At 48.8% G+C, this 23,476-nt stretch overlaps 3 protein-coding genes across 4 annotated transcripts; 1 reads left to right on the top strand and 2 right to left on the bottom strand.

The window, feature by feature from the left end:
• Nucleotides 1-170: 170 nt before the first annotated feature.
• LOC112893078 lies at nucleotides 171-2,332 on the bottom strand. Its single transcript, XM_025960239.1, has 3 exons — nucleotides 2,057-2,332; nucleotides 1,556-1,790; nucleotides 171-909 (listed from the first exon to the last, which is right to left on the bottom strand). Exons 1-3 carry the CDS (start codon nucleotides 2,231-2,233, stop codon nucleotides 485-487), a joined length of 837 nt encoding a protein of 278 aa, XP_025816024.1. The 5' UTR covers nucleotides 2,234-2,332; the 3' UTR covers nucleotides 171-484.
• A 6,896-nt stretch (nucleotides 2,333-9,228) lies between these two features.
• Nucleotides 9,229-11,967, top strand: LOC112893997 (mannan endo-1,4-beta-mannosidase 2-like). The gene is made up of 5 exons (XM_025961548.1): nucleotides 9,229-9,984; nucleotides 10,092-10,289; nucleotides 10,510-10,632; nucleotides 10,781-10,998; nucleotides 11,123-11,967. Exons 1-5 carry the CDS (start codon nucleotides 9,571-9,573, stop codon nucleotides 11,538-11,540), a joined length of 1,371 nt encoding a protein of 456 aa, XP_025817333.1. The 5' UTR covers nucleotides 9,229-9,570; the 3' UTR covers nucleotides 11,541-11,967.
• Nucleotides 11,968-12,199: 232 nt separating this feature from the next.
• LOC112893776 (vesicle-fusing ATPase-like) lies at nucleotides 12,200-19,785 on the bottom strand. Of its 2 annotated transcripts, XM_025961256.1 has the most exons (23): nucleotides 19,657-19,785; nucleotides 19,246-19,545; nucleotides 18,633-19,158; nucleotides 17,962-18,057; nucleotides 17,791-17,872; nucleotides 17,656-17,706; nucleotides 17,336-17,506; nucleotides 17,106-17,260; nucleotides 16,922-17,030; nucleotides 16,387-16,486; nucleotides 16,249-16,304; nucleotides 15,713-15,778; nucleotides 15,532-15,614; nucleotides 15,233-15,366; nucleotides 14,872-15,082; nucleotides 14,212-14,343; nucleotides 14,070-14,130; nucleotides 13,894-13,953; nucleotides 13,420-13,478; nucleotides 13,230-13,317; nucleotides 12,912-13,034; nucleotides 12,691-12,756; nucleotides 12,200-12,613 (listed from the first exon to the last, which is right to left on the bottom strand). In XM_025961256.1, the coding sequence occupies exons 3-23, from the start codon at nucleotides 18,758-18,760 to the stop codon at nucleotides 12,470-12,472; spliced, it is 2,175 nt and encodes a 724-aa protein (XP_025817041.1). In that variant the 5' UTR covers nucleotides 18,761-19,158; nucleotides 19,246-19,545; nucleotides 19,657-19,785; the 3' UTR covers nucleotides 12,200-12,469. The 2 variants fall into 2 exon arrangements, with proteins under 2 accessions (XP_025817041.1, XP_025817043.1); XM_025961258.1 differs by lacking the exons at nucleotides 18,633-19,158; nucleotides 19,246-19,545; nucleotides 19,657-19,785 and having other exon boundaries at nucleotides 17,656-17,724; nucleotides 17,962-18,012.
• Nucleotides 19,786-23,476: the final 3,691 nt, after the last annotated feature.

Here is a 23,476-nt window from a genome sequence, read left to right on the forward strand (position 1 = left end):
TATGTGCTTGTGCTATAGAGCCTTAGCACCTTCAGGACAGTGTTTGAGCAATGCGTACCATGCTATTGACTGGAAATGGAGCATGGCTGATGGACACTCTGCTTCTTGTCATCTTATTCGCTTCCGGACGTGATTTTGTCGCCAGATACAGATATGATTCGACTGCTCCCTGGTAGAAACGAATGTTTATTCAGCGCTTCAGATCTTTGCCGCTCCAGTTGGCTCCATTTATCAGTGCAAGGGAAGCTCAGTTTTATTCCCTTGCAACAAGAATAATTCCTCAGTAACATATTCAGAAATCAGAACTTGCGGTTTCTCTACAGTGACGGTATCGATTGGCTACCAATTTCAACATCGGTTTTCTGAAAAAATCTCAAGTTCTGGATCCTGACAAAAAAACCTAAAATCCGGGGTACACTCTACTACTGTAACAAACATGCAGCTCCGCAGCAATAATCCTCGTTGTACGCACGTCACGCTCTCATCACACGGCCTCCACCGCCGTCCGGCCGAAGTCGAAGGTCAGCATGGACGCCCTGAACTTGGTCGGCTTCTCCGGCGAGCCGACCGTCACCGCGGGAACCACTGCCGCCGGCGCCGCCGCTGCAGCCGCCGTGCGCTCGGGCGTGCCGAGCCACTTGGCCTGCATGTACTTGTGCTTCCTCCAGGGCCCCATGTGCATGTTATTCTCCTTCATGCACTGCTTGGCCGCGGCGCACATGGCCTTGACCACGGCGCGCAGCCGGTCGGCCCGGCCGACGAACACCTCGGGCAGCGCGGCCACCAGCGCCCGGTACTCCGCGCCGGCGCGCGCCACCTCGAACTCGGCGCGGAAGCTGAGCTCCACCACAACGCGCACCGCCTTGCCGCTCCTCGTCTGCACCACCACGTCCACGTACCTGTGCTCGCCTGCAAACGGATCGGGAGACACGTCAGCATGCAACGGACTTGCCAGACTTGTGACGCGGAACGAGCTGCTCGGCGTCGAATATCTCGGGTTGCTTGGGACTTTCAGTTTTTGGGATGCTGTGTGCAAACGTGTTGCAATTCTTTTGGTCCGGGAGGGGTTTGATCTGGACGCGGCAAGTGGGAGCCATGGCCGCTGAACTGTGAGCGAAAGAGACACGTTCCTGACGTCTGCCTGGCCGTTCGGTAGTAGGAGTGGGAAGCGTCTCTCACCGAAGAAGGATGGGTAGTAGGTCCATGTGAACCATGTGAGTTTACAGAGTAGGCCGTGTTAGTACTCGTATATGTCTACTTCAGGTAGGCGCTACTGCTTACTGGCAGAACGCTTCTACGGCTCATCTCCCTAACAAAAAAAAAATCCATACGAGTGACGTGATCAGGAGCTAAACAACAAATCAGTCGTCGAGCCACTGGCAGCATGTACGTGAACAAGGTTCGGTGACACAGAAACAGAATCTTCTCTTCACTAAAACGCCCTTAAATTGGATATTCCCCTCTCCTGGTTTTGGTGACCGTCGTGGATTTCAGCGGGAAAAAAAATCAGTGACGAGGCGCGGTAGAAAAAATCGGTAGCCTAGCCGCGGGTTACCTGAAGGGATGTCCGGCGAGCGCGTCCACTTGGACGTGCAGAGCGCGCTGTTGTACCCGGCGTCGCGCAGCCGCTCGGCGACGCGCCGGAGCATGCAGCGCCGGCAGTCCCCGCCGGCCGCCGGCCGCCCCGTGCAGGAGCAGGCCGCGCCCGCCGCGGCGCGCATGCTCCTGACGGCCGCCTCCGTGTCCGCGCGGATCCTGCTCTCGGCCGGGCTGCTCTTGGCCAGGGCCTCCTGTATCATCCACATCCACGCACATTTGCATCGCTCAGCACCAGAAGATACTACGACCAGGCTAGGCCCACGCAAAACAACAGGACACAAAAAGATCAATCCAAAGGTCGTGGATTCATTGTGCGGTCGTGGCGGCGGTGCTGCCAACGAGCTGCAATTCATCTCCAATTCGTCTTGCTCTAACCAGAAAAAGAACATCTGCTCGATCTTGACGATCGGCATGCGAGACAGATTGCCAAATCAAATGGAGGGAGGAGAGGACTTACATGCAGCTGGGTGTGTTGGATCTGCCAGAAGGCCTTGCTCTCGGCGGCGTCGCCGCCGCCGGAGCCCTCCTCGTCGTCGTCCTTCTCCGGCCACCGCTCCCTCTCGAAGTCCTCGAAGAAGCCCAGCACCATGTTCGACAAGCTCATCTCGCCGTCCATCGCCTCCTCCATCACCATGGCGTCTTGTCTGTGCTGTGGTTTGGTTTCTTCTGTTCTGTGGCTGCCCAACTGACACAGGCCCTCCTTTTCTTTTTGTGCGCAACGGTGCTCTCCGGCTTGGTCGACCCGGGGCGGGGAGGAGGAGCTCATCAAATATAGCTGGGAGCGTTCGGGACGTGGCGAACGGGCAGTGGTTGGCTGCTGCTGGACACAGAAGAGTGGGCCCACAGGGTGTGGATGAGGCGATTGGGGCCGGGCTGTTGGCTGGGCCACGGGAACAGCACGGATCCACGTCAGGCACCAAACCGGATTCTATGCGCTCGACATGGAACCGTACCGTTTGTAAAGCTCGACAATGGTTCCGCGGGATCAGAAAAAATCGAGCTAGAGAAGGGTTCTAATTTTTTTTTCCGCAGCAGACCGTGCTGTAATGAAGCTTGAGACTTGCTGCATGAGCCATTTTATATCATGATGTCATGAGTATTTTTCTTTGCAAATTTATGCAACTCAACACATATATAGTTGGTTCATCATGCAAGGAAAAAGAACTCAAAACATAAGAGATAGTGCTACAATCTAAAAATTGCATATCTGGCGGAGTGGGGCAGCATGTGTAGCGAAAGCCAAGCATCGTCCACTCCTCCTTGCTCTGGTCGTATGCATAAGCATATTTCTAAAGCACCTTCTAAGACTCGGTGATAATTTTGCTAGCTCTATTTCTCCCTCATCAAGCTTTTTTATCACTCCCCCAATCACTCCACCATGTGGATGACACTGACCAATTTCTCTCATTTTCCTTTTTCTGAAAAGTTAATTAAAATATCCTCATCGAAAAGTTAAATAGTGTTCTCTGTCAAAGAGAAAAATATCACAAGAGATAAATGTTAATGTCCGATGTTTATATGCAGCCCCTCACTATTTCATGTTTTGGTGATTTCTTGAAGAAACACCCTTACCCTTGTCATATACCCAATATACCCAAGGTGGAGGTGAGTTGCAGACCCCAAGATGGGATCGAAGAGGTTCATCAACTAGGGAAGCTTTGTTTGCAGTGACATGTATATTGAGAGAATGGAGTAGCAAATAAGGATGAAAAAAGCAAGATAGCTACGGGGTGACGCATTGGCCGACGGTAAATAGAACTTGCGGTGAGTTGCTAGAAACCCAGTATCAGCAAGTTGACGGGGTTGGGCGCGGTTGGCGTGACGGTCTGGACTGCTCGCCTGCTGAGCAAGAGAAAGGGCACACAACGTATGCTGCAGAATCCCGGCGGCAGGCGATCCCGCAACCACCTCTCCCGAACTCGTTCCCTGCGCCCAGGGACTCCAATAATTCCACGGCGGGTCCCCGCCTCCGCGCTGTTCTCACTGACCCGGTTGGGCCGACGCGCTGCGGGCACCCGTGCGGTGATGCCTGTGACGCCGCCGCCGCCGCCGCGGTAGGGCCGGAAGTTTCCGCGGCGGCGCGGTCAGCGCACCTCCCTCGGCTGGCGCTCACTCGCGCGGCGCGGATATGCCCCGCCCCCGCGTATCCGCGCGGCGCCTCCGCGGCCACAGGAGCGCCCGCTACGGAGATCCGCATCGCGGCAGCGCTGACACCGACGCGTCGGGCTTGGGCTCACTGTTCATGTGCTCTCCTAGCACAGGGCACCCGCATGTGGGGGTAACAGCGTCGTCACCTGAGATTAGGCATCTGAACAGCGGATCGGAGGTGCCATGCCAACGTGCGCGCGCGATCCGAGCCTCCAGATGAACACGTGAAATTTGCATCTCTCCTTCATGCTGATACGGGCACTGCTCCATCATACTATTTATTTCGAGATCATGGGTGCATTAAAAGTGCAGGAACGAAGAAGATTTGAACGGGTTGGGTATGCAGCTTGACCAGCTAGTTCTGCATTATTGGGTAGCAGGGAGATGTATGCATAGTAAATCGGTGTTACTTCTGCAACTGTGCAGGTCGGTTTCGCTCGCTCTGCCTGATGTGGACAGCAATAATTCATTTCCTCATCCGCCAGGTCACCCGAATTGCCGCATCGCTTATCGCGATCGCTCTCGTGAAAAACGCATCCGTATGCTCAGCGATCAAATCAAAGACCCCATGTTCTCAGTTGTCAAGAGAGTCATTAGCCATCACTAACCTTCATTAGTAGTACTTTTTTTTTGATACACATCTGTGGCTACCTCCTACCGGCTAACCGCCTGACGATCGACCGAGATGGGCCCTTTCTGACAGGCACATGCCAAACATGTCAAGACAGTCATCAGCCATCTTTCTCACGCCTGAAGTATCTGACAGGCACATGCCAAACATCAACTGCTGATGTCGCGTGATGCACAGTTCCACGAAGGAGATTCTTGGACCGATCTGTGCCTACAGAGAACGGAGAGGAGGCCCGTGGTTTCTCTCTTCCGTTCGGCGTGCTATGGGCGAGGGTGCGCGCGGTAGGAATTGAGTAGGCGCATACAATGCATGGTTTCGATCGCACAATAATCTATCCCATACTATAGTGCTCCACTTGTGGAGAACCGGGCCATTCCAATTAGATTAGACAATGATGATTGCCAATGGCTTGGCCAGTACATGCTGTGCCAGGCATCGTCAGACTAGGATAAGCTCTCATGATGAGCGACAAAAGAAAAAGCGCCCTAGCTCCGTGACAAAAATGAGTTAGTATATATAATGCTCCGACAGGTGACAAATCATTCTTGTCCCGCCGGCAAGGTCTCTTCTTCTCAAGGTTCAGAAACCATGGTTCTATTCAATGCAGGAATCATGAGCGAGATGAGAGAGAAGGGGCACTACTGAGAGTCTGAAACGCAAGCGAGTTTCGTGTCCGAAACCAAAACGGCCAATGGGAATCGGAGTAGTAGGGTCGGCGGCGTGGCTTCGGATAGCAACGCTGACACACCAGGAGCCGCCGCACCTTCCCTGTTCCTTCAGATGAGCTCGTCCGATGCGTCGACCCGCCGCCACCGTACCAAACGCGCGCTCTGCGGCTGATGAATGAAACCCGTAGAGTAGAGCGACAAGCACCGTGCTTAAAGAATTCGGGCTGAGTGGGACGATGGGAATTGATGCGGCGAGGCCTGTCGGCTAACGACCCAGCTCAGCTCTACTCGGGGGAGGGAGGATCTTGTATGTAAGTGCGCGTGTAGGATCTGCAGATTGATTGAGTGAGTTGCTCCCGGTTTACCTTTGGATATACAAATCACCGTGGCGAGTCCCTTTCCCAGGCAGCCAAACTTCAGTGGCTGATGGAAGCAGGGGAAAAGTTCAGTGCTGATTTAACGTGGCATTGTTACGGTGAGATAAATACCTAATGTATTATTTACATGAAAAAATGCTGCGATGAGCTAACAATACTTTTTAAGTTGATTAGGTTGGCGGAAAGTTGCATATATTGTAGGTGCACTTTTTAACTTTTTGCGCCAGGGGACTTTTGAATCAGTCATCTGAGGATAAGTGGTGACTCTGGGCATCGCTTAATGCTCCTGTCTCTTCGTAATCCTGATGAAAGGCGACATGGAGTCTAGTTATGTTACAAACCTGGTTGGCCCTGGCCCTGGCCCTGGTACCAGGCTAGACTCGTCCCTAAATTGCTCCGGACTCCATTGGGCTGGCCCTGATATCAGGTTGAGTCTAGCCAATTCTCGCTGTCGGGCACTGGATTATCTCTAAAAGCTATTCGGTTTGACTCCTTAGCAAAGAAACGGGAGTTGCGTTCTTTTCGGACGGATGGACGGAGAGACGAGTACTCCGTTACCAACTACCTATCTTTGCTAAGGTGGATGAGTCTTCAATTCTTCATGGAGCCTAGCCGGTAAATGGAGGGCCTGAACGTTCTGTCGAAAGCACACTGGGCCCATAAAGTGGGAAATTGCAGCCTACTGGGTTTGTATCCAGGCCCAGGTCGCTGCAGCTCCGGCACATCGGGCCAACGGCCTTCCTTACTGGTTGGTTGGTGATATTCTAGATTGGAGGCTTCTGGGGATGATCACGCAAAGACAACATATATGTGTTATTATTATACATACGACTTAAGTGACCTAGTTGTACACATATAGCAATGCTTGGGTATCTTTTTTATTTTAACGAAATATTTTTTTCCTCTGATGAACATTAGAAGAAAATTTATTCCAGTTGAAAATAAAGTATGTTCCAAGGAGAACGGGGAAGATATTCCATCAAAAACTGAAAAAAAAATTGCAAAAGATGGCCAAAACCCCCTATAAAATGTGTTTATGGGAATGTCTGTGTGCTTATATATATGAGCATCTAAGTATGCATTTTGTTTTTAAGAAAATAATTTAAATCATCATTAGAAATTGAGACACACGACATGATGCTGCAGGAAGATATATTAATCATTGCCAGCGGTCTCACACACCATCTTGTAAATCTAGTGTGCACTACACGTGCAAAACAAGCAAAAGAGATTTGAGAAAATTGATGCGAAGTGAGATACTGCTCTTCGCGGTTAGGCTCAGAAACCCATACATACAGTACAAATCACTAATATTTTAGTGTTTCTAGACCAAGTGCCATTTTTTTATCTTTGTGTCATCAAAGATTCTGCATCAATCGGCGCAGCGACTACGAGTTAACCCACGCACTCTCTGATCATCTCTGTACTTCGCCCCGCTGGCCGTCCTCGCCAACAGCCGCCACCAATCGCCCCGGCCGCCGCAGCCGCGCGTCCACGGTCCACGGCTCGGGCAGGCGCGCGCCCTCGTGCCGTGCCGCCTACCCCCTGGACCAACCACAACCTGCCACTCCCCGCGCACGGACGGATCGTGTCTTCCTCCGACGCGACGCGGCAGGCGTCCCGCCATCGCCGTTGCGTCCCCCATGTGCGCGCCGCGCGTGACGGGCGGCGCCGGGAGCGCCTCGGCTCGCACGGCACATTCCCTTCCTTTTTTTTTTCTCCTTCACCTTAGCAGAAGAAGAAAAGCACGGCCCGTTTTGCTCGCCGGCCGGCTCTTCTTCTCTCTCCACGAAAAGAACGAGCGGAACCCACGAGCTCAAAGAGTCAGGGGCGCAGCGGCCGATCGCGCCCGCACAGTGTGTGGCAGCGGCCGGTGGGCGGTGGTGGGGGCAGTCGACCATCAATCCCGGCCGACTCACGGGGCTGTCGGCGGAGGGACAGGCGCTAGTCGCCTACACGTTCCGCGCGCGGCTCCTGTGATTCCGGGGAGCGCCGAAGCCCAAGCCCGGGCCCGCCGGGACATCAGATCCCCCGGTGGTGGAAGCTACCTTTCCCAATCGCCATGACCCGCTCCCTTTCCTGATGCTTTGACGGTGGCTGCCTTTTCTTCTGATTGGAAACCGGGACCTGGCCGTCTCGCGTCCAATCTCCGATTAACCCTAACCTGCAGCGATCTCGTGCAGTTGAGTTGATCTCAAGGAACGAACCCACGTACAGGAGGCAGATCGGGCTTCGATTCCCGGTCGCTTCGGAAAGCTAGGCGAGCACAAGCTGCAAGCTCAAGCAACCAAGCCGCTCTCTTTTCACCGAGAGGATGTGTATGGGGAGAAAAGTCTGCAGCAGGCCCCGAGATTAAACCGTAACGTAAAACCTGGCGCAAGTGACCGCACATTGGATCGGTAAATAAGCCCGGGACACCAGGACAGCTACCTGCAATTTTTAGTTTCTTTTATTTCCCATGTTCGAAAAAACAAATACAGTACAACATGGGAACCCTGGCGCGGGGCTGTATTCTATCGCAGCCTGCTTCATCAACAGTTTCTTTTTTTCAAAAAAAAAACCTGCTTCATCACCATCTAGAAAAGAAAAGAAAAGAAAAGAAAAGAAAAGAAAATACAGCGCCTGCTCGGCTTCTTAACTGAGTTTGTTATCCTTGTGCAGCGTGCACCGCGCTGCATGTCTAATTTACTGCTCGCATCAGCGTCACCGGCGGCGAGATGGGCTCGCTGCTGCACGTGATGATCTACTGTTATCCTCGAGAAAACATGCACTCGGAGTTGGTTGGGGGTGAAAAACAGCGCAGTAAATGCGTTGCCCGAATAGTAAACAGGGGATGGCGAAATCTCCGCAAACAAACGAGGACGGGCAACGACCTCCTCCTCCGCCTCCGCCTCCGCCTCCCCGGGGACCAGGCGCCCATTCTCTGAAGGTCATAAACGTCAAGGAACTGTCTGCGTCATAGAGCGAGCAGGGTGGGCCCAGGACGCCCAACAATTTTTGCACACTGGAGTTTAGGCTTTGGAGACAGAGATTTGGCATCCCATTAGCAGTCGCTAAGCCACTTGGTTTCAGTTTCTAATGATCCTGGAATCTAAGTTGAGGAATGCAATGCAATTACGGGCGGCATGGTTTCTCAGAGTCTACTCTGGCTTTTGTTTATGCCCATTCATTTTGTCATGGAGTTGGTCTGACGGTGGCAGGGCGAGCAGGAGAGATCTAGGGGGGCAAGGACCATTTTATCTGGCGCTGCGTGTGCTGGTTAAGTGGTGAGCGACAGGTACCTAGAGTAAGCATGTGGAGGGTTCTGTGTCCTTTACCTGCCCTTTGGGGCGGTGTGCCTGAGATCTGAAGGAATCATGTGAACTGTGAGCTTGTGACCCCATGGCGTGGCAACTTTTCTCTGACCCCTTTCATTCCTCTTCGTATGAGTACAGTTGAGAGCTTTGGATAGATCAACTATGCTTACGTATACTAGCAATTTTTTTTGGTAAAACTACATATAATTTGGCTAAACTACAACAAACCTACATACAGTAGGAGTAGTTTTTTTTGTTAAGAAACATCCTTTTCATTAACCGTGGCGCGTCAATCATGCAGGACTTGAAGGCTGAATGGAGGAGGATAAAGAGGTTGCGCGTTGAAGATTTATCAACGCTATGTAGCCCACATGCGGTGCGGAAGCCCTACATTAAGAACAATCAATGGCCCCGGCAAATCATGCCATTACATTCAAAGGTTATTCGTATCGTGTCCATAAAAAGAGGCACCCCCTCTTGACCTCTTCGAGGCCGCTCATGGCCGACGTTTCGGAGGGTAAAAGCGCAATTTTAACTTCGCGGAGGTGCTAGAAGCAAAATCACCGCCCGGTCTTCAGCGGCACACCCCACAGAGTAACAGTTACTTTCCTCAACCACCGCCGACGCCGGGCAGCCCGAGCTGAGAAGTGAGAACTACCACTTGTCCGCGGCCACTAGCCCCCTCCTACTTCACTGACCACTGCCCCCCTCTTCTCCCCCCACTCCACTGCCCTCAGCGCCGCGCCCACTCCGCCTTCTAGAACATCTAGGGAGCATCCCACTCCGCATGGTCGCCCCATAGCGCCCCAAGCTCCCCCGAGACACCACCCCCACCGACGACACCGGCGGCAATGGCGTTCGGCGGCGGCCTGGCCCTGTACCACGTCCTCGGCGTGGCCACCTGCGTGGCGCTGCTCTACTTCACCTTCGGCGAGGTGGACCTCCGCCACATCTCGCTCCCGTCCCTCCCCGGCTCCGGCGCCGCCTCCGGGCCCTCCCCCCGCGCGGCCGCCGTGGCGGCGCCCTTCGTGGAGCGGCGCGGCTCGCAGCTGTTCCTGGAGGGCGAGCCGTTCTACCCGAACGGGTGGAACTCGTACTGGCTCATGGACCAGGCCGTGGAGGCGAGGTCCCGGGACCGCGTGTCCCGCATGTTCCGCGCCGCCGCCGAGATGGGCCTCACCGTGTGCCGCTCCTGGGCGTTCAATGACGGCGCCTACAACGCCCTCCAGGTCTCCCCCGGCCACTTCGACGAGCGCGTCTTCAAGGTAAGAAGAATAATAAAATCCCCCATCGATTCTAGCCGCGCCGCCGCCGGAAATGCCGTGCTCCTGGCCGGGTTTGATGGACGGAGCGCGCTCGGCGTGCTGTGCAGGCGCTGGACCGGGTGCTGGTGGAGGCCGGCCGGCACGGCGTGCGGCTGATCCTGAGCCTGGCGAACAACCTGGAGGCGTACGGCGGGAAGACGCAGTACGTGCGGTGGGCGTGGGAGGAGGGCGTCGGCCTCTCCGCCTCCAACGACTCCTTCTTCTTCGACCCCGCCATTCGCGACTACTTCAAGGTCTACCTCAAGGTCAGCTCTCCCTCTCTCTCCCTCTCTCTCTCAGCTGGTTTGCTTCCCAATAATCCCATCGAGCTCCCGTATTCTTTAGTTTACTGTGGCGGGCACTGCAGCAGTGTCGGTTGGTTAGCTAACTGTTTCACCAGTCACCATGGGTGAAAGTGAAATTTAGGGTGGGGTATGCTAGCCGAAATTAACCCAGGCCGGGGCCTGTTGACGCTTTTGGGCGCAGACGTTGCTGACGAGGAAGAACCACTTGACGGGGGTGGAGTACAGGGACGACCCCACAATCCTGGCGTGGGAGCTGATGAACGAGCCCCGCTGCACCACGGACCCATCCGGCGACACGCTCCAGGTGAGCAGAGTTATTACTACCCCGCCGTCAATGATTTCAACTGGTCTCGCGTCGGTGACCGTGATCGTTTCTTTTTCTTCTTCGTGCGCATCGATGCCTTCGTGGCTATTTTACCCACCCGTGGTGATCGAATCGCTTGCTCCTGCAGCGCTGGATCGAGGAGATGGCGGCGTACGTGAAGTCCATCGACAGGAAGCACCTGCTCACCGTCGGCACCGAGGGGTTCTACGGGCCGACGAGCCCGCCGAGCAAGCTGGCCGTCAACCCGGGCATCTGGAAGGACAACAACTACGGCTCCGACTTCATCCGCAACGCCAAGATCCCGGACATCGACTTCGCCTCCATCCACCTCTACCCCGACACCTGGTAACCACCATCCCAACCTGAACTCTGAAAGGCTGTTCCAGCATTTCAATTTTTCGCCTTAGTTCCAGTGAGTGAGGAAACGGTTACTGATGGATCGATCGTGTTCGTGTCCGTGCGTGCGCAGGCTGCTGCAGCAGCGCGCCACGGTGGACGAGAAGCTCGAGTTCGCGAAGCGGTGGGTGGCCTCCCACATCGAGGACGGGGACACGGAGCTGGGCAAGCCGGTGCTCACCACCGAGTTCGGGCTGTCGCACCGCGCCCAGGGTTTCGACCCCGCCCACCGCGACGTCCTCTACAGGGCCATCTACGACATCGTCTACGGGTCCGCCGCCCGGGGCGGCGCGGGCGCCGCCGCCTTCGTGTGGCAGCTCGCGCCGGAGGGCATGGAGGAGTTCCACGACGACTTCTCGGTCGTGCCCAGCGAGCACCCGTCGCTGCGCAGGCTCATCAAGGAGCAGTCGTGCAGGCTCGCCAAGCTGAGGCGCGGCGCCGGGGAGGAGGCCAAGCGGGCGCTGTCGGCGTGCGCCGCCGGCTCGTCGTAGGAAGAGAAGCCATCTCCTTGCGTCCTCTGAGCTTTTGTTGCGCCCAGGTCGAGCTTTTTGTCGTTTGTTTTGTCCTCCGAATCAAGCGAGCGGCGAAGTGTGTCAGAGAAAGATCACCGGAAAAAAGGTGTGTTGCCTCGTGAGGCTTGGTGATGCTGCTGGTTAGATTCGTTTTAAGGCATTGTCGCCAGCGCCGACACCTGCGGAATTGCAGATCGGCATAGATAAAGCTACAGTTTCCTCGCTGTGCAACGACGATACGGTAGATGCCCTTGACCTTTGATATTGATATGTAAAGTCATCGTCGAGTGGCATCCAATGGTAATAGCCGTCCTACATATAATGTAATGTAATTCTGGACATGAGCTTTTTATATATATAGCTGTGAGCATAAGAGGTCAAAAGGCATATAAATGCTTCCAGGTCTTCTCTTGTGTTGCAAACATCTAAATCATATTGAGGCAATCTATACTTTATGGCACGGCTCATTCTGGAAGACAAGTATTAGTTACTATAATAGGTAGTGAGTGAATAGTGCCTCTAATGATTACTCCATCTGATTCTAAACGTTAGGCACATAACATAATCTCCGATACACACTTCCACTTGCAATCTTTGGAAATTATATAACTTAAACTAGAGAGTATGCTATACAAATATTTTGCATGATAAATCTAGTAACATCAATCATATATTGTCAATATACTCAACTTCTACACATTGATGTATCATGTTAGAATAGGTTAGACCAACTAGTATCCTACATTAAGAATTGAAGGAAGCATAAGGTTTGAATACATGAGGTCAGTATGCATCTCAAAGGCAATGCACAAACTTTACAGAGCAGAACAATTATATGAGTTCAGGTGGGCAAAACACAAAATAGAAAGGAAGGTGGGAAGAGTTTACGAACTGCGCATGAAACGTGCTTAATAGCGGATAATATCACCCAAGATACTAAAGAAATGGTCGATATCAATCTTTTCCTTTCCAGCATATATTGCTTCTGCACTTCCTCCAGTCCTTCCCTGTGCTGCCATCTCAACAAGTGTATATAACTTCTTAAGTGGCATCTGCGTCATCAGAAAAACTGTAAGAGTTTGATCTAACAGTCTGCTTTCCTGTGGTAAGTAATTAGGAGAAATTTTACATCATCCAATGCTTCTGCTGCTGCATCAATATCTCCTTCGTTGAACACGTTGAGATGCTGTAGCACCTGTTAAGGACCAATACAATTCATAAACACAAGTCTCTGTAGGATCTATCCAATAATGTTCCAAAAGCATTGCCTAATGCCCAGCATACCAACGAAACCATCCTGGCATTATTACGCAACACAAAATCAATTGAAACGTCAGAATATTTCATTACCTTTTTAGCATCCTCTTTCTTCAGTTTAGGAACATGGTAGGTCGCAGAGAAGGCATCACACATACCAATGGACTCCAGAAAGCCCACCTCGCTTGTTGTTCCGATCACAAGCAAATTCTTCCCCTACAACAAATAGCAAGGAAATGAATGAATAAAGAGAATTGTTTTCCATACAAGAAGAAATTAGTTTCTCAAATACTTTTTGAAAATTCAAGTTAGAGAAGTCAATGTATGGCATCAACTCCCATATGGCCACAGTTACATTTCAGGATAGCAAGAAAGAAATATGCTGAGCGGAACCAAAAGGCGACAATGAACCTTCGGAGGAACCCTCTTGAGGAGAACCAGAAGCGTTTGTGAGATCAAATTTGAGAAGCGGGGTCCAATAGCAACATATTCCAGTAACCTAAAAGATTGTCAGATAACTCTGAAGTAGGTTAAGTGAAAGGGTAAAAGGAAAATAAAATAGTGACAGTCTGTTTCATTCCTAGGCTCGAGAACTTTTTACCTTTCGATGTCATCAAGAATTATGATGCTTAGTGGAGATCTGTATGCATCCTCAAAAACCTGTACATAACAGGAAACGAAGGTATAACACTTCATTATGTTCCTGAGCAAACACAATATTTGATAAACAAATACTCCCTTCCCCCCAAAATACAAGCACTTCTAGTTTTATCCTAAGTCAAACTATATTATGTTTGACTAAGTTTATATAAAAGAGTATCAATAAGTTTATATAAAAGAGAATCAACATCTAACACATCAATGAAGTACATTATAAAAATGTATTTCATTATGGATCCAGTAATACTAATTCAATATTGTAAATGATATTATTCTTTAATGTAAGCTTAGTCAAATTGAAGACTTATATTTTGGGGCGGAGTAACTATACAAACACACAAACAAGTGGCAGCTGTGAAACAAGATAAAGCTTCTCAGATAGTTAGAAAACATCATTGCATAATGGTTGTCTAACCTTGCATATCTGTGCACACTTGCTGCTTTCACTGAAACCGATCATTGTCTCAGCTGATATCTGTGAATAAGAATACCAATTCAGAGCTATATCCTCCCATATAGAGCAAAAGGAGAATTGACATCACAATAAACAAAATGTGGCTCCTCAACCGCAAAAGGAACAAAGGAACTTACAACTTTTACATAAGCAAAATCACTATCGATGCCAACAGTAGCTGCTGTAGCTGATTTACCACTGAAAGCCAATTAAACAGAAATGAAATGAGGTTTCAGCAGATCCAAAGAAAGAAAAGGCTAATATGTGGTAGAAATGTACCTTCCAGCTGGTCCTTCCAAAAGGCAAGTGACAAGAGGGCTACCTCTGCTAACTTTAACCTGCTCCACTAGGAGCATAGCCCGTTGATAAATGTGCTTATGCGGTTTGCCACAGTCTACAATACCACGCAACCTGCAGATTTTGCATGAAGACATCTGTGTGAGAAATTACATAAAACTTGCGCACATTTTTATGATCAAGGCCAGAATTTTCAGCAAAATAGACAAATGATTGGAATCTTTCTCACAGATCAAACAGCAAAAAAATTATTTCACTGGGAAACTTCAAGCATATAATAGATCTTTTATCTTTGAGACATTTATATCTACTGAACATAGTCTATAGATTCTGCTTTCCTGTTTCTTTATAGGATGGATCTTCCACATTCATGAATGACAGACAGCATCTGGTTCTTAAAATGTCAGTGCAAAATGCACTACCCTTAGAAAAAATGGGACAGATAGTAGCATGCTGGCATCTCCCTAAGACCTAGCCATAAGTGGAGTAGAAAATTTTGTAAAAGTAATATGTAATCAGACACCACAAGAAATGAATCCTTCTAATATTTGAAGCATGTTAATTAATCCATTAAGGCCCTAGAACATATAAATCATCAAGCCAATATTCTGTAAGCTACATGTTTGAGATGTTTGGTACAACCTGCATCTTTCAAGGTTATCCATAGATGCTCCAAAAGCAGGGGTAATTTCTTGAAGTCCATTCACAAAGTCATCCATAGTGACCTTAATGCTTTCCTCATCCAAAGGCTTCGTAAGGTCATCCATACTAATTTGACGGTTCAAAGCATAAGAAACTGCACTTTTAACAACACCTTCCAATTCTGCTCCACTGTAGTTCTTGGTTCGTGCAGCTTCATTCAGATGAGCAGATGTCATTTGAAGTGCTTCACATGATTAATTATGTCGCAGAGTTGATATATTCTTATTATCAACTATCAAGAAATATGAGGCAGCAGAAATTATCAGCTTTTGCTTGAGGAAAGGAGGAATATCAGACATACCAAGCTCTAGCAGATTAACATCTGGAGAAAGGAAAGAGCTCTGTTTCATCTTATTCGTGTGTATTTGGAGAATTTGGAAGCGCCCATTTTCATCAGGTAGGTTTATCTCAATGTGCACTTCCAACCTTCCAGGCCTGAACGCCAAATATCATAAAGCATGAGGCACAGTTGGACATTAAATCCTTGCGACCCTCTTGATTGAAATGATGTCTATTGTCAGTACTACCAAATGTATGTGCCAAAGATTGAGAAATTATGCCAAAAAGATATATAATCACTAACTAAGTGTAAGAGTTCACCTCAACAAAGCTTCATCAAGCAAATCTTTCCTATTTGTCATTCCAATAAGCAGAACATTGTTTAGTGCTTCAACACCATCTATCTAAATAGCATACAAGTCGTCAGGTTGGTTACACATCACTAAACACACACATGAAAACGGCACAATCAAGTCCATAACTTGAATTATAGGAAAAATACCTTTGTTAGTAGCTGGTTTACAATGCTGTCATGCACACCTGTACCATCCCTTGATGAACCTCTTGACTGCACAATCGAATTTTCAAGAAGTTATGAAAATTTCATCATATTTTATAAGGCAATCTAGACAAGCAGGCACTGCAAAAAAAAAATGTACTGCAAAATAAATTATAGAGGCTGGTATAAAGTACTAAGAATCATCAGCAAACCGATATGATGGATCTCACCCAATGGAATGTATTTGAGAAATGATATATTGTATTCATAAATAATACGTATCTAATGCTGAATAATTATTTTTCATATAATAGGCAGAACATAGAATTTTGGAGAAATGTTCATATTTTAAGTAGCCAAAAAAGTTGTGCATGAAATGTTAGGAACAACCTAAAGCTCCTTCGTGCTAACAAATTGTCATTGAAGAATTCAGCATTGAGCTATGTACACGAAAGTTACAGCTTATCCTCAACTATGCTTCGAGAGCTTGAAATAAGTGGAAAATATAGGATGTGAAGCAGAGGATACAGGTGATTTACCTTACAGATAGCATCAATTTCATCAAAGATGATGACATGAAGGTCACTCTCATCACCTAAATTGAGATAAAACCACAGAATTTGAGATAAATAAAAAGAAATGAAAGTAATAAGAAAAGACATTTTGAGACACCCTACCACGTGTTCTCTGTTCATTCTCAGCATCGGAAAATAGATCTCTCACGTTCTTCTCTGTTTCACCAACAAATTTGCTTAAGACTTCAGGTCCATTTACAATCTGAGATACAAACATGAAAGTTAAGCTTGTAGCTGGACCATAGCTGATATCTGACATTAGTCACATTACTTGGCTACCTTGACAAAAACATATTTTTAGCATGGTCACACAATTCTGACTAGATATAATGTGTGCAATTTCATGAGGAAATGGAAGGAAACAAAACTAATTTAGTTGCCAGTAAAATAGGTCATATAGAAGCACATGGCAACATTTTACATGTAATAAAGTCAAAAATTGGCCGTTACTTCTTGTGATAACATAAGACCTATGGAAGAGTAAGACTACTTTAAATACTACTTATACTTTTACATTTTGGAGGAATAAACTATAACATAATCCACTGTGTTTATAAGTGTAAACACATATAGAAGTAAATAGTTCAATCAGGCCTGGAGCAAATTTGTATGATATATTCAGTCAAGAAATCCGTGCCTTCGGATCCTTCCCATTTAGCAACTTCCCAATTTGTCGAGCCATAAGTGTCTTTCCAGTACCAGGGGGGCCATAAAGCAGTATACCCTTGACATGCTTTATACCTAACCTGTAGCAGGCAGTTAATTAATAAGTACTAATTGCAGAGAGTGTGCCAGTATCCTAATTCTTCCTAGACAATTACCTACTAACAATGTGAGGTGGAAACACTCGAGAAGCAAATGCCCTGCGAAAGATGTCTGTAAATTCAGCACTTAATCCACCTATACCCAACTTCTCCAGGTTAAACTCTTTATGCTTGAAAAGCTTGCTGCTAGCAGCTTCCTTTTGGTTGATCACCTGCATGTATAAGACAAGGTATTACAATGTATTCTACGCACTTTACTTGTAGGTAACAAATGAACTGAAAGGAACCTTAATTCCCGAATTAGGGGCTGCCTCAAATATGATGTATGTGTCACTTGACAGGAACCCTCTGTCCAATGGTGTGGAACTCTCCTGGCCTTCTAGCATCGCTTGATTTACAGTGAAGATATAGTTTGTCCCACAAAATTCAAACGTCACTTTTTGCCCAGTTGTCATGACCTACAAAGAACAAAAGTTGGTTGGGGATACACAACTAAAAGCATGACATCATCTAATTACCGAATGCAACATGTTGTCAGTTACAGATAGAGGGAAATCAAGCCCTATCGAAAGAGAACACTAGCAACCATGGCAGAAATATGTCCTACCTGATCAAGGAATCTTTTCCGCAGTTGTTGGGCAAGCAAAACAGCATCCAACTACAAATGAAGTTCACACTTATAACATCGTTAACTAAATCCTTACAAAAATACTATTGTGATCATCTAGAAGAGCAGGCAAACCTGCTCTTGGTTGGCTTTTGCCTTGACATATGATAGCTCCATTGTAAGCAAAGCCAGCTTGAAATCATCAGGAGGAACAAAGCTGAGCAGAAAATTACAAACTAAATGATTACAGAAAGAACCGTGAGAAGTTACAGCCTTACAGGTCAGGAAGCATGTTAAAACATAAACCTGCTGACTGTAACATAATCTCCAGCAGAAACCTTAGCCTGTCTACGCTGGATGCCATTCAAAGCAATCCGACCACTTGCAATGGCATCATGAGCTGTGTGTCTTGTTAAGGATCACGCACTTAAGAGACAAAAAGTTCACTTCCCAAAGTAAAACATAACAAGAACTTCAACTGCACAACTGTTAATAGGCATCACAAGTTATTCCCATGTAGTTGGGTCATAAGTTCTTCGTCCCATGTAGGCTGCTGAAATCTTGTAATTCAAATTTCAACAACTGAACTGAGGCACTGAGCAAAACTTGAAATCAAATTTTATCAAAGCTAAATCAAAACTGTTTCTAGAGTAAAGTAACTGCTTGTTATTGTTATCACTCTACAAACAACACAGAATCTGCCTACGCTGCCCCAATACGAGAAATTAGAGTATGTCAGTTAGATGAATACAAGCTGTCGAGTTGACAGATTAGGTATTTCATTCAGATGTCACACATTGCTTGCTAGAGCAACAAAAATCAGTGACATCGCAGCACCGAACAAACTCGGGGTAGGTTGTATTCGTCGGAAATGAAAATAAATAAATAAATAAACGCGAGAGAGGGATCACTGGACGGAGGCTCTAACCAACCACAACAAGGGCAGACGGACTAAGTAAAAGACGGAGTGAGGATATCTTAGGGTGAGGACGAGGGCGTCGCCGACGAGGGCAATGTAGTTGGGGAAGCGGCGGAGGTCGGCGGCGGAGACGAAGGCGCAGTTGGTGAGGGCGAGCTCCTGGCTGGGCGTGTTCACCACCTCCATTGCGGCTCGCCCGCACGCCAGCCGGCAGGGGGAGGGACCGACGACAGGCTAGCGAGAGATCCCTACTCTCTGGGCGGTGGCAATGGCGCGGGTTGTGGGAAGAGGTGACCAGGGAATTCCGGTGACAGGAGGAGGCCAGAAGGATCTTCGCAAATAAAGGCTGACAGCTTGGAAGAGGGGGGAACTTCGATCCGAAGGAAGAGCGTCGTGCCGGTTTTGCCTTTCTGGGCCAACGAATGGATCGGCCCTCTGCAGCCCACACGTACGCTTCCTCGGGGAGCGCTCCGCTGCCGCTGAGGCCTGGCTGCCCGCGGCCCGGCCTGGTTGGTGGGTCTCCTTCAGGCCTTGGGCCTCTCGCCTCTGTGACTGTGAGAGAGGCCCCGTGCCTCGAACATCTTCTGCACTTGTTTTGTGCAGACAAACATGCCATGCGTCATTATTCTTCCCAATCTTAGAGAAAAGGATTATTCTTCCCATTTCCGTACCAGTCCAGCGGCTCCGGTCCCACAGATTGACTGACGAAGTGATGATGACATCCTCTTTCAGTCTTTCTCCACCGGTGATCCGACGCATATCGACCACACAAATCAGAGTTGTTGATCCCTGTCATGTTAAAACAGTTTCTTTAGTCACGTTATCAAAATATGCCCAATTGTAAAAAGTTTGTCAAATAGTAGTAGAAGATGTTTCTTCTTAAGCTCAGCAGGAAAGAAGCTTCAGCGAATGAAGATACGGCAGCCACGCACGAAAAAAGTCTTGCGGGGCGTTGCTCCTCGCCGTCATTTCTGGAAAGAAAAAAAAAACAGCCAGCGAATCCAGCTCTTAATTCCGAGGAACGAAATCAAACCAGAACAGCATCCCGGCCGTCGTCAAGTATCGGGAGAAAATCCACGGACCGGGAGGCTGCCCGGCGTCAGGGGTGTCGGCCATTGCTAGCTGCCGGCCGCCGCACCCGGCCTCCCTCTCGCGCACCATATTTTTTTTTTACATGGCCTTGGTCACCAGCTCACTACTAGCTACCGCTCCCCCTTGAAAACGCACTAGCGAATAAGCAAAGCTTGGCAGGCAGGAGCTGAGGCGCCAGTAGCAGCATAATTGAACCGCCACTCACGCTCGGACCGCAGGATCCTGCCGGCCGGCCGGCCCCTTTTTACTGGTGCCTGCTGTGGTAGATGTTTAACCTGTCGTGCTGCAACTCGTAAGCACACTACAACGACACCAGAATCTTGTGCGTTTTTTCTTTACTTTTCTTTTTTGAAAAGCTACAATTTTTTTCTCCTCTCTCTAGAAGGTATAGATCAGCATGTGCTCGTCTATTTACACATCTTCTTTTCCATCTTCTCAGTTTTCTCTCTCTCACTCGATGACGAACCGGGTACTGTATCTTGTGCACGGGAGGCCAGGGATTGTAGGAACAGTAGTGGGGGTAGCATTCGTGGTATAATGCCAAATTGGGCAGATTCCATTCCTCCTAGAAGCCAGCTTTTTGGAGGTGCACAGCCACAGCCCCCCACAGGTGAATGGATGCCCCGTCCCGTGCATGTGTTCCGCCGATGGTAATGGTATCTCCGTGCGGAGATGCGCCTAGTCAAAGCCCGCACTTTCACTGCACCGCGGAATCTAATGATTGAGCCGGTGACCCGCACGCCGTGTGATCTCGGCCGGGAAAAGAGCTACGACTTTTTCACGCGCGCTAAAATAAACCTTAGTTCTGCCACCGGTTATCTCGCCCAAAATGGTGACATCACTTCTGCTTGCGTGGTGCTCAATGTCAACTGAAAAACTACTGATGATGAGTGGTGAGAGAGACCGGCCCGGCCGGGACGCTCGGCTTTGGTAGATTCTCCAAAAGGCGTCACTGCTTGATCAGAAAGCCCCTCTCACCACTTGTAGCGGTGCGATGGCATATGATCAAATGGTCCAAGTTGCAACTTGCAGGTGTTCGTTGTGACCCTATTATTGCTTAAACAGGGGTTTCCATGTAATGCATGCTTTTTCCTACGGACGAGATTGGCCGACTTTGTAGATGTCAAAAATCAGGCTACATGCAGCAGGTCCCTTTTCCAAGCTACTGCCTGTTGTAAACAGGCTTTATTAGGCCAAACACTCTCTCGGACGATCCTGCAAACGACCAGATACATTTTGCCATGCCAAACGCAACGCACTGCCGGCGCGCTGCTGCCTCGTCAGGACCAGTCGCACGGTGGGCCTGCCTGTTGCGGCACAGGTGTGCAGCATGGCTAGGCTAGCCCACCGCGCGCGATACCGGGGGCCGATCAGATCCGGCTGGGCCCACGAACGGGCGGCCCTGGGCCAATCGCCGCAGTGCCTCGCGCCGCGCGGTCGAGATCTCGACCGTCGTGCGCGGCCACCACTCCGATCCAGTCCAGCAGCCTCTCCACTTGAGCGGCGAAGTGGCTGCTGGTGTCGGTATGCAACGCTGCAAGAAATCACCTGCTGCTGTGTCTGCTTAGCCCTCTGGTGGGGCGGGTCGAAATGGGTATTTCGGGTCGGGTATTTAGATGGTATTGTTTGGGTGGGTGGGAATGGGTCGTAGGGGTTTGCGGGTTGGATATAATGGAATTGTGGGTTGGAGCGGGTAGAAGCGGGTCGGTCATGACTCCTGTTGACCACACGACTCGGCCCCCCACCACTCGACTCCGCCGCCGCACAGGACTGTGGAGATCCCGCCGCCGTCACCGGCCGTCGCCACCTCCGCCCATCCTAGACGTACACCTCCGCTTTCCTCCTTCCCCATCTCCTTCGCATCACCCCTCACCTCATTTTCCTCTTTGGCTCACCCCATTCATCTTCCTGCTAGATCTGCGGTGGTTCGAGGAGGCTGCAAGGAGCAACGGCGGCCACTCCGTCCATCATCCCCGCAGGCCGCCCTTCCTACCGGCCTCCCTTCTCATCAGCCTTCCCCGCCGGTCGCCGTCACAGACCTCCACTACCGGCGGCGCCTCTTCCAGCAGAAAGGTGCATCTCCTTGAGCTCCCCTCCAACCCTCCCCAATCTCTTCCTGAGAAGATCGATGCAACAGATAAAAGAGGATGGAGGTTTGAGGAAGAATTTGCTTGTGTTTTGCTTGAGCATAGGAATCATTTGGGGCTAGAGATGGCAATGGGTACCCGACACCCGAAATCCGGTGGATTTTTACTCTATTAGGGTACGGGTACGGGCTAATATCTATAACCGTGGGTTTCTTAATGGGTGATAATCTGTACCCAGCAGGTACGCGGGCACGGGTATGGGATCGTAGCACCCGAACCCGCAAACCCACAGGTTTTTTAAACCCGACATAATATAAAGAATGCAGATCATATACTCATTTTATTATGACCCAATAACTTTATTTTGGAACTTTGATGTCTAATGTAGTGAACTAGTGGTGCCATGCTAGGGATGGTGGACAGTAACTGGATATTAATCTAGCTGTGAACGTGTGATATCTGATGTGATCGATGGTATTATGATTTGTGAAACACTCTACCAGTCTTATGGTTGATGTTTATCATGTATTATTGCCTCAGTTTTATGTATATGTCTATTGGCTAATACATCTGAGTGGTTGAGTACTTAATAGATTGTCGGGCACGGGCAGCCCGCGGTTACTCGCCACCCGTGCGGGTACAGGTTTGGGACATAATCTGTACCCGGCAGCGGGTATGGATTTCTTAGCGGGTGTATTTTATCCTGACGGGCACAGGTATGGGCAAGCAATACCCAGCTGGCGCGTGCCCGTTGCCATCTCTATTTGGGGCAAGCGAGTAAGCGACTATGGTCAAGCTGCTGCGGCGGCGACATGCATGGAGGCCGTCACGGAGGCCATCATGGTCTGAAGATTTTACTAACTGATTAAATACATCCTTAACACCTGTACTAGCTTTGAAAGATTGATCCATGTATGCAACACAATCTACTAACAAACTATTAACAAACTATTAGCTTGTCTAAACTCTAATTTGGGGATTTCTTTATTGGCACAACTCTTGTGATAATTAGTTTGGTCTCCTCTTATATCCTGAGTGCTGATTCAGTACCATGTATTTAAATCTGCTATGCTCTATGTAAAACCACTTCTATTACACCTATCACCTATGCTTGTTCAAGTGTTATCAATTTTGAGTTTCATTTTCAGTTAACATTGTTTAGGTCTAATTCATTGTTCAGTTTGTAGTCCCTACGACTCTAGCACATTTATTAACTACATGGATCATCTTGTAATAAAGATGGTTCAGTTAATTGATCAGTGTTATGGTTCAACTTTGAGTACCATATTCCATTAGCTTTCAGTCAATTTAATCTTATTCAGTGTTCTGTCTCCGCCATCTTAGTCTTATTAATTATAAAATTCAGTCGGTGCTATATCATTTGTGACATTAACTGAACATTCAATGTTCATCTATTTAGTTTTCATTTTCATATCTCCACCTTAGTGTCAAGGTTCATTAACTGAATAATGTGTGACATTAACTAGCCTCATGCTTGGTTCTTTGCTTCATGCCTTCATGCTTGGTTCCAAATCTCTAGCTAGGGGGATAATCTATTTCCTTATATAATGAATTATTCTTCTGAAAATATAATCAGTATGCTCAATAAGTTAAGGTGCCTGATCTGATTAGATTGCATTGTTGGGCTCCACGCACATAAACCACTAATGTCATACCTGCATTTTTTCCTATCAAATTGAAACTACTGAATGAACCCCTGAAC

Source organism: Panicum hallii, chromosome 5 (assembly GCF_002211085.1).
Source record: "Panicum hallii strain FIL2 chromosome 5, PHallii_v3.1, whole genome shotgun sequence".
Taxonomy (NCBI): Eukaryota; Viridiplantae; Streptophyta; class Magnoliopsida; order Poales; family Poaceae; genus Panicum; species Panicum hallii.

Bases quoted from the DNA above. Each gene is read 5' to 3' on its own strand.
- LOC112893078 (XM_025960239.1), bottom strand. From the start codon at position 2,233: ATGGTGATGGAGGAGGCGATGGACGGCGAGATGAGCTTGTCGAACATG. The intron at 1,791-2,056 runs GTAAGTCCTCTC...TGGATGATACAG, and splicing joins TCCAACACACCCAGCTGCAT to GAGGCCCTGGCCAAGAGCAG. The intron at 910-1,555 runs GTAACCCGCGGC...ATCCGTTTGCAG, and splicing joins CTCGCCGGACATCCCTTCAG to GCGAGCACAGGTACGTGGAC.
- LOC112893997 (XM_025961548.1), top strand. From the start codon at position 9,571: ATGGCGTTCGGCGGCGGCCTGGCCCTGTACCACGTCCTCGGCGTGGCC. The intron at 10,290-10,509 runs GTCAGCTCTCCC...TTTTGGGCGCAG, and splicing joins ACTTCAAGGTCTACCTCAAG to ACGTTGCTGACGAGGAAGAA. The intron at 10,633-10,780 runs GTGAGCAGAGTT...TTGCTCCTGCAG, and splicing joins CATCCGGCGACACGCTCCAG to CGCTGGATCGAGGAGATGGC.
- LOC112893776 (XM_025961256.1), bottom strand. From the start codon at position 18,760: ATGGAGGTGGTGAACACGCCCAGCCAGGAGCTCGCCCTCACCAACTGC. The intron at 14,344-14,871 runs GTTGTACCAAAC...CAAAATCTGCAG, and splicing joins GATAACCTTGAAAGATGCAG to GTTGCGTGGTATTGTAGACT. The intron at 13,479-13,893 runs GTTAGACAACCA...TGTTATGTACAG, and splicing joins AGTGTGCACAGATATGCAAG to GTTTTTGAGGATGCATACAG.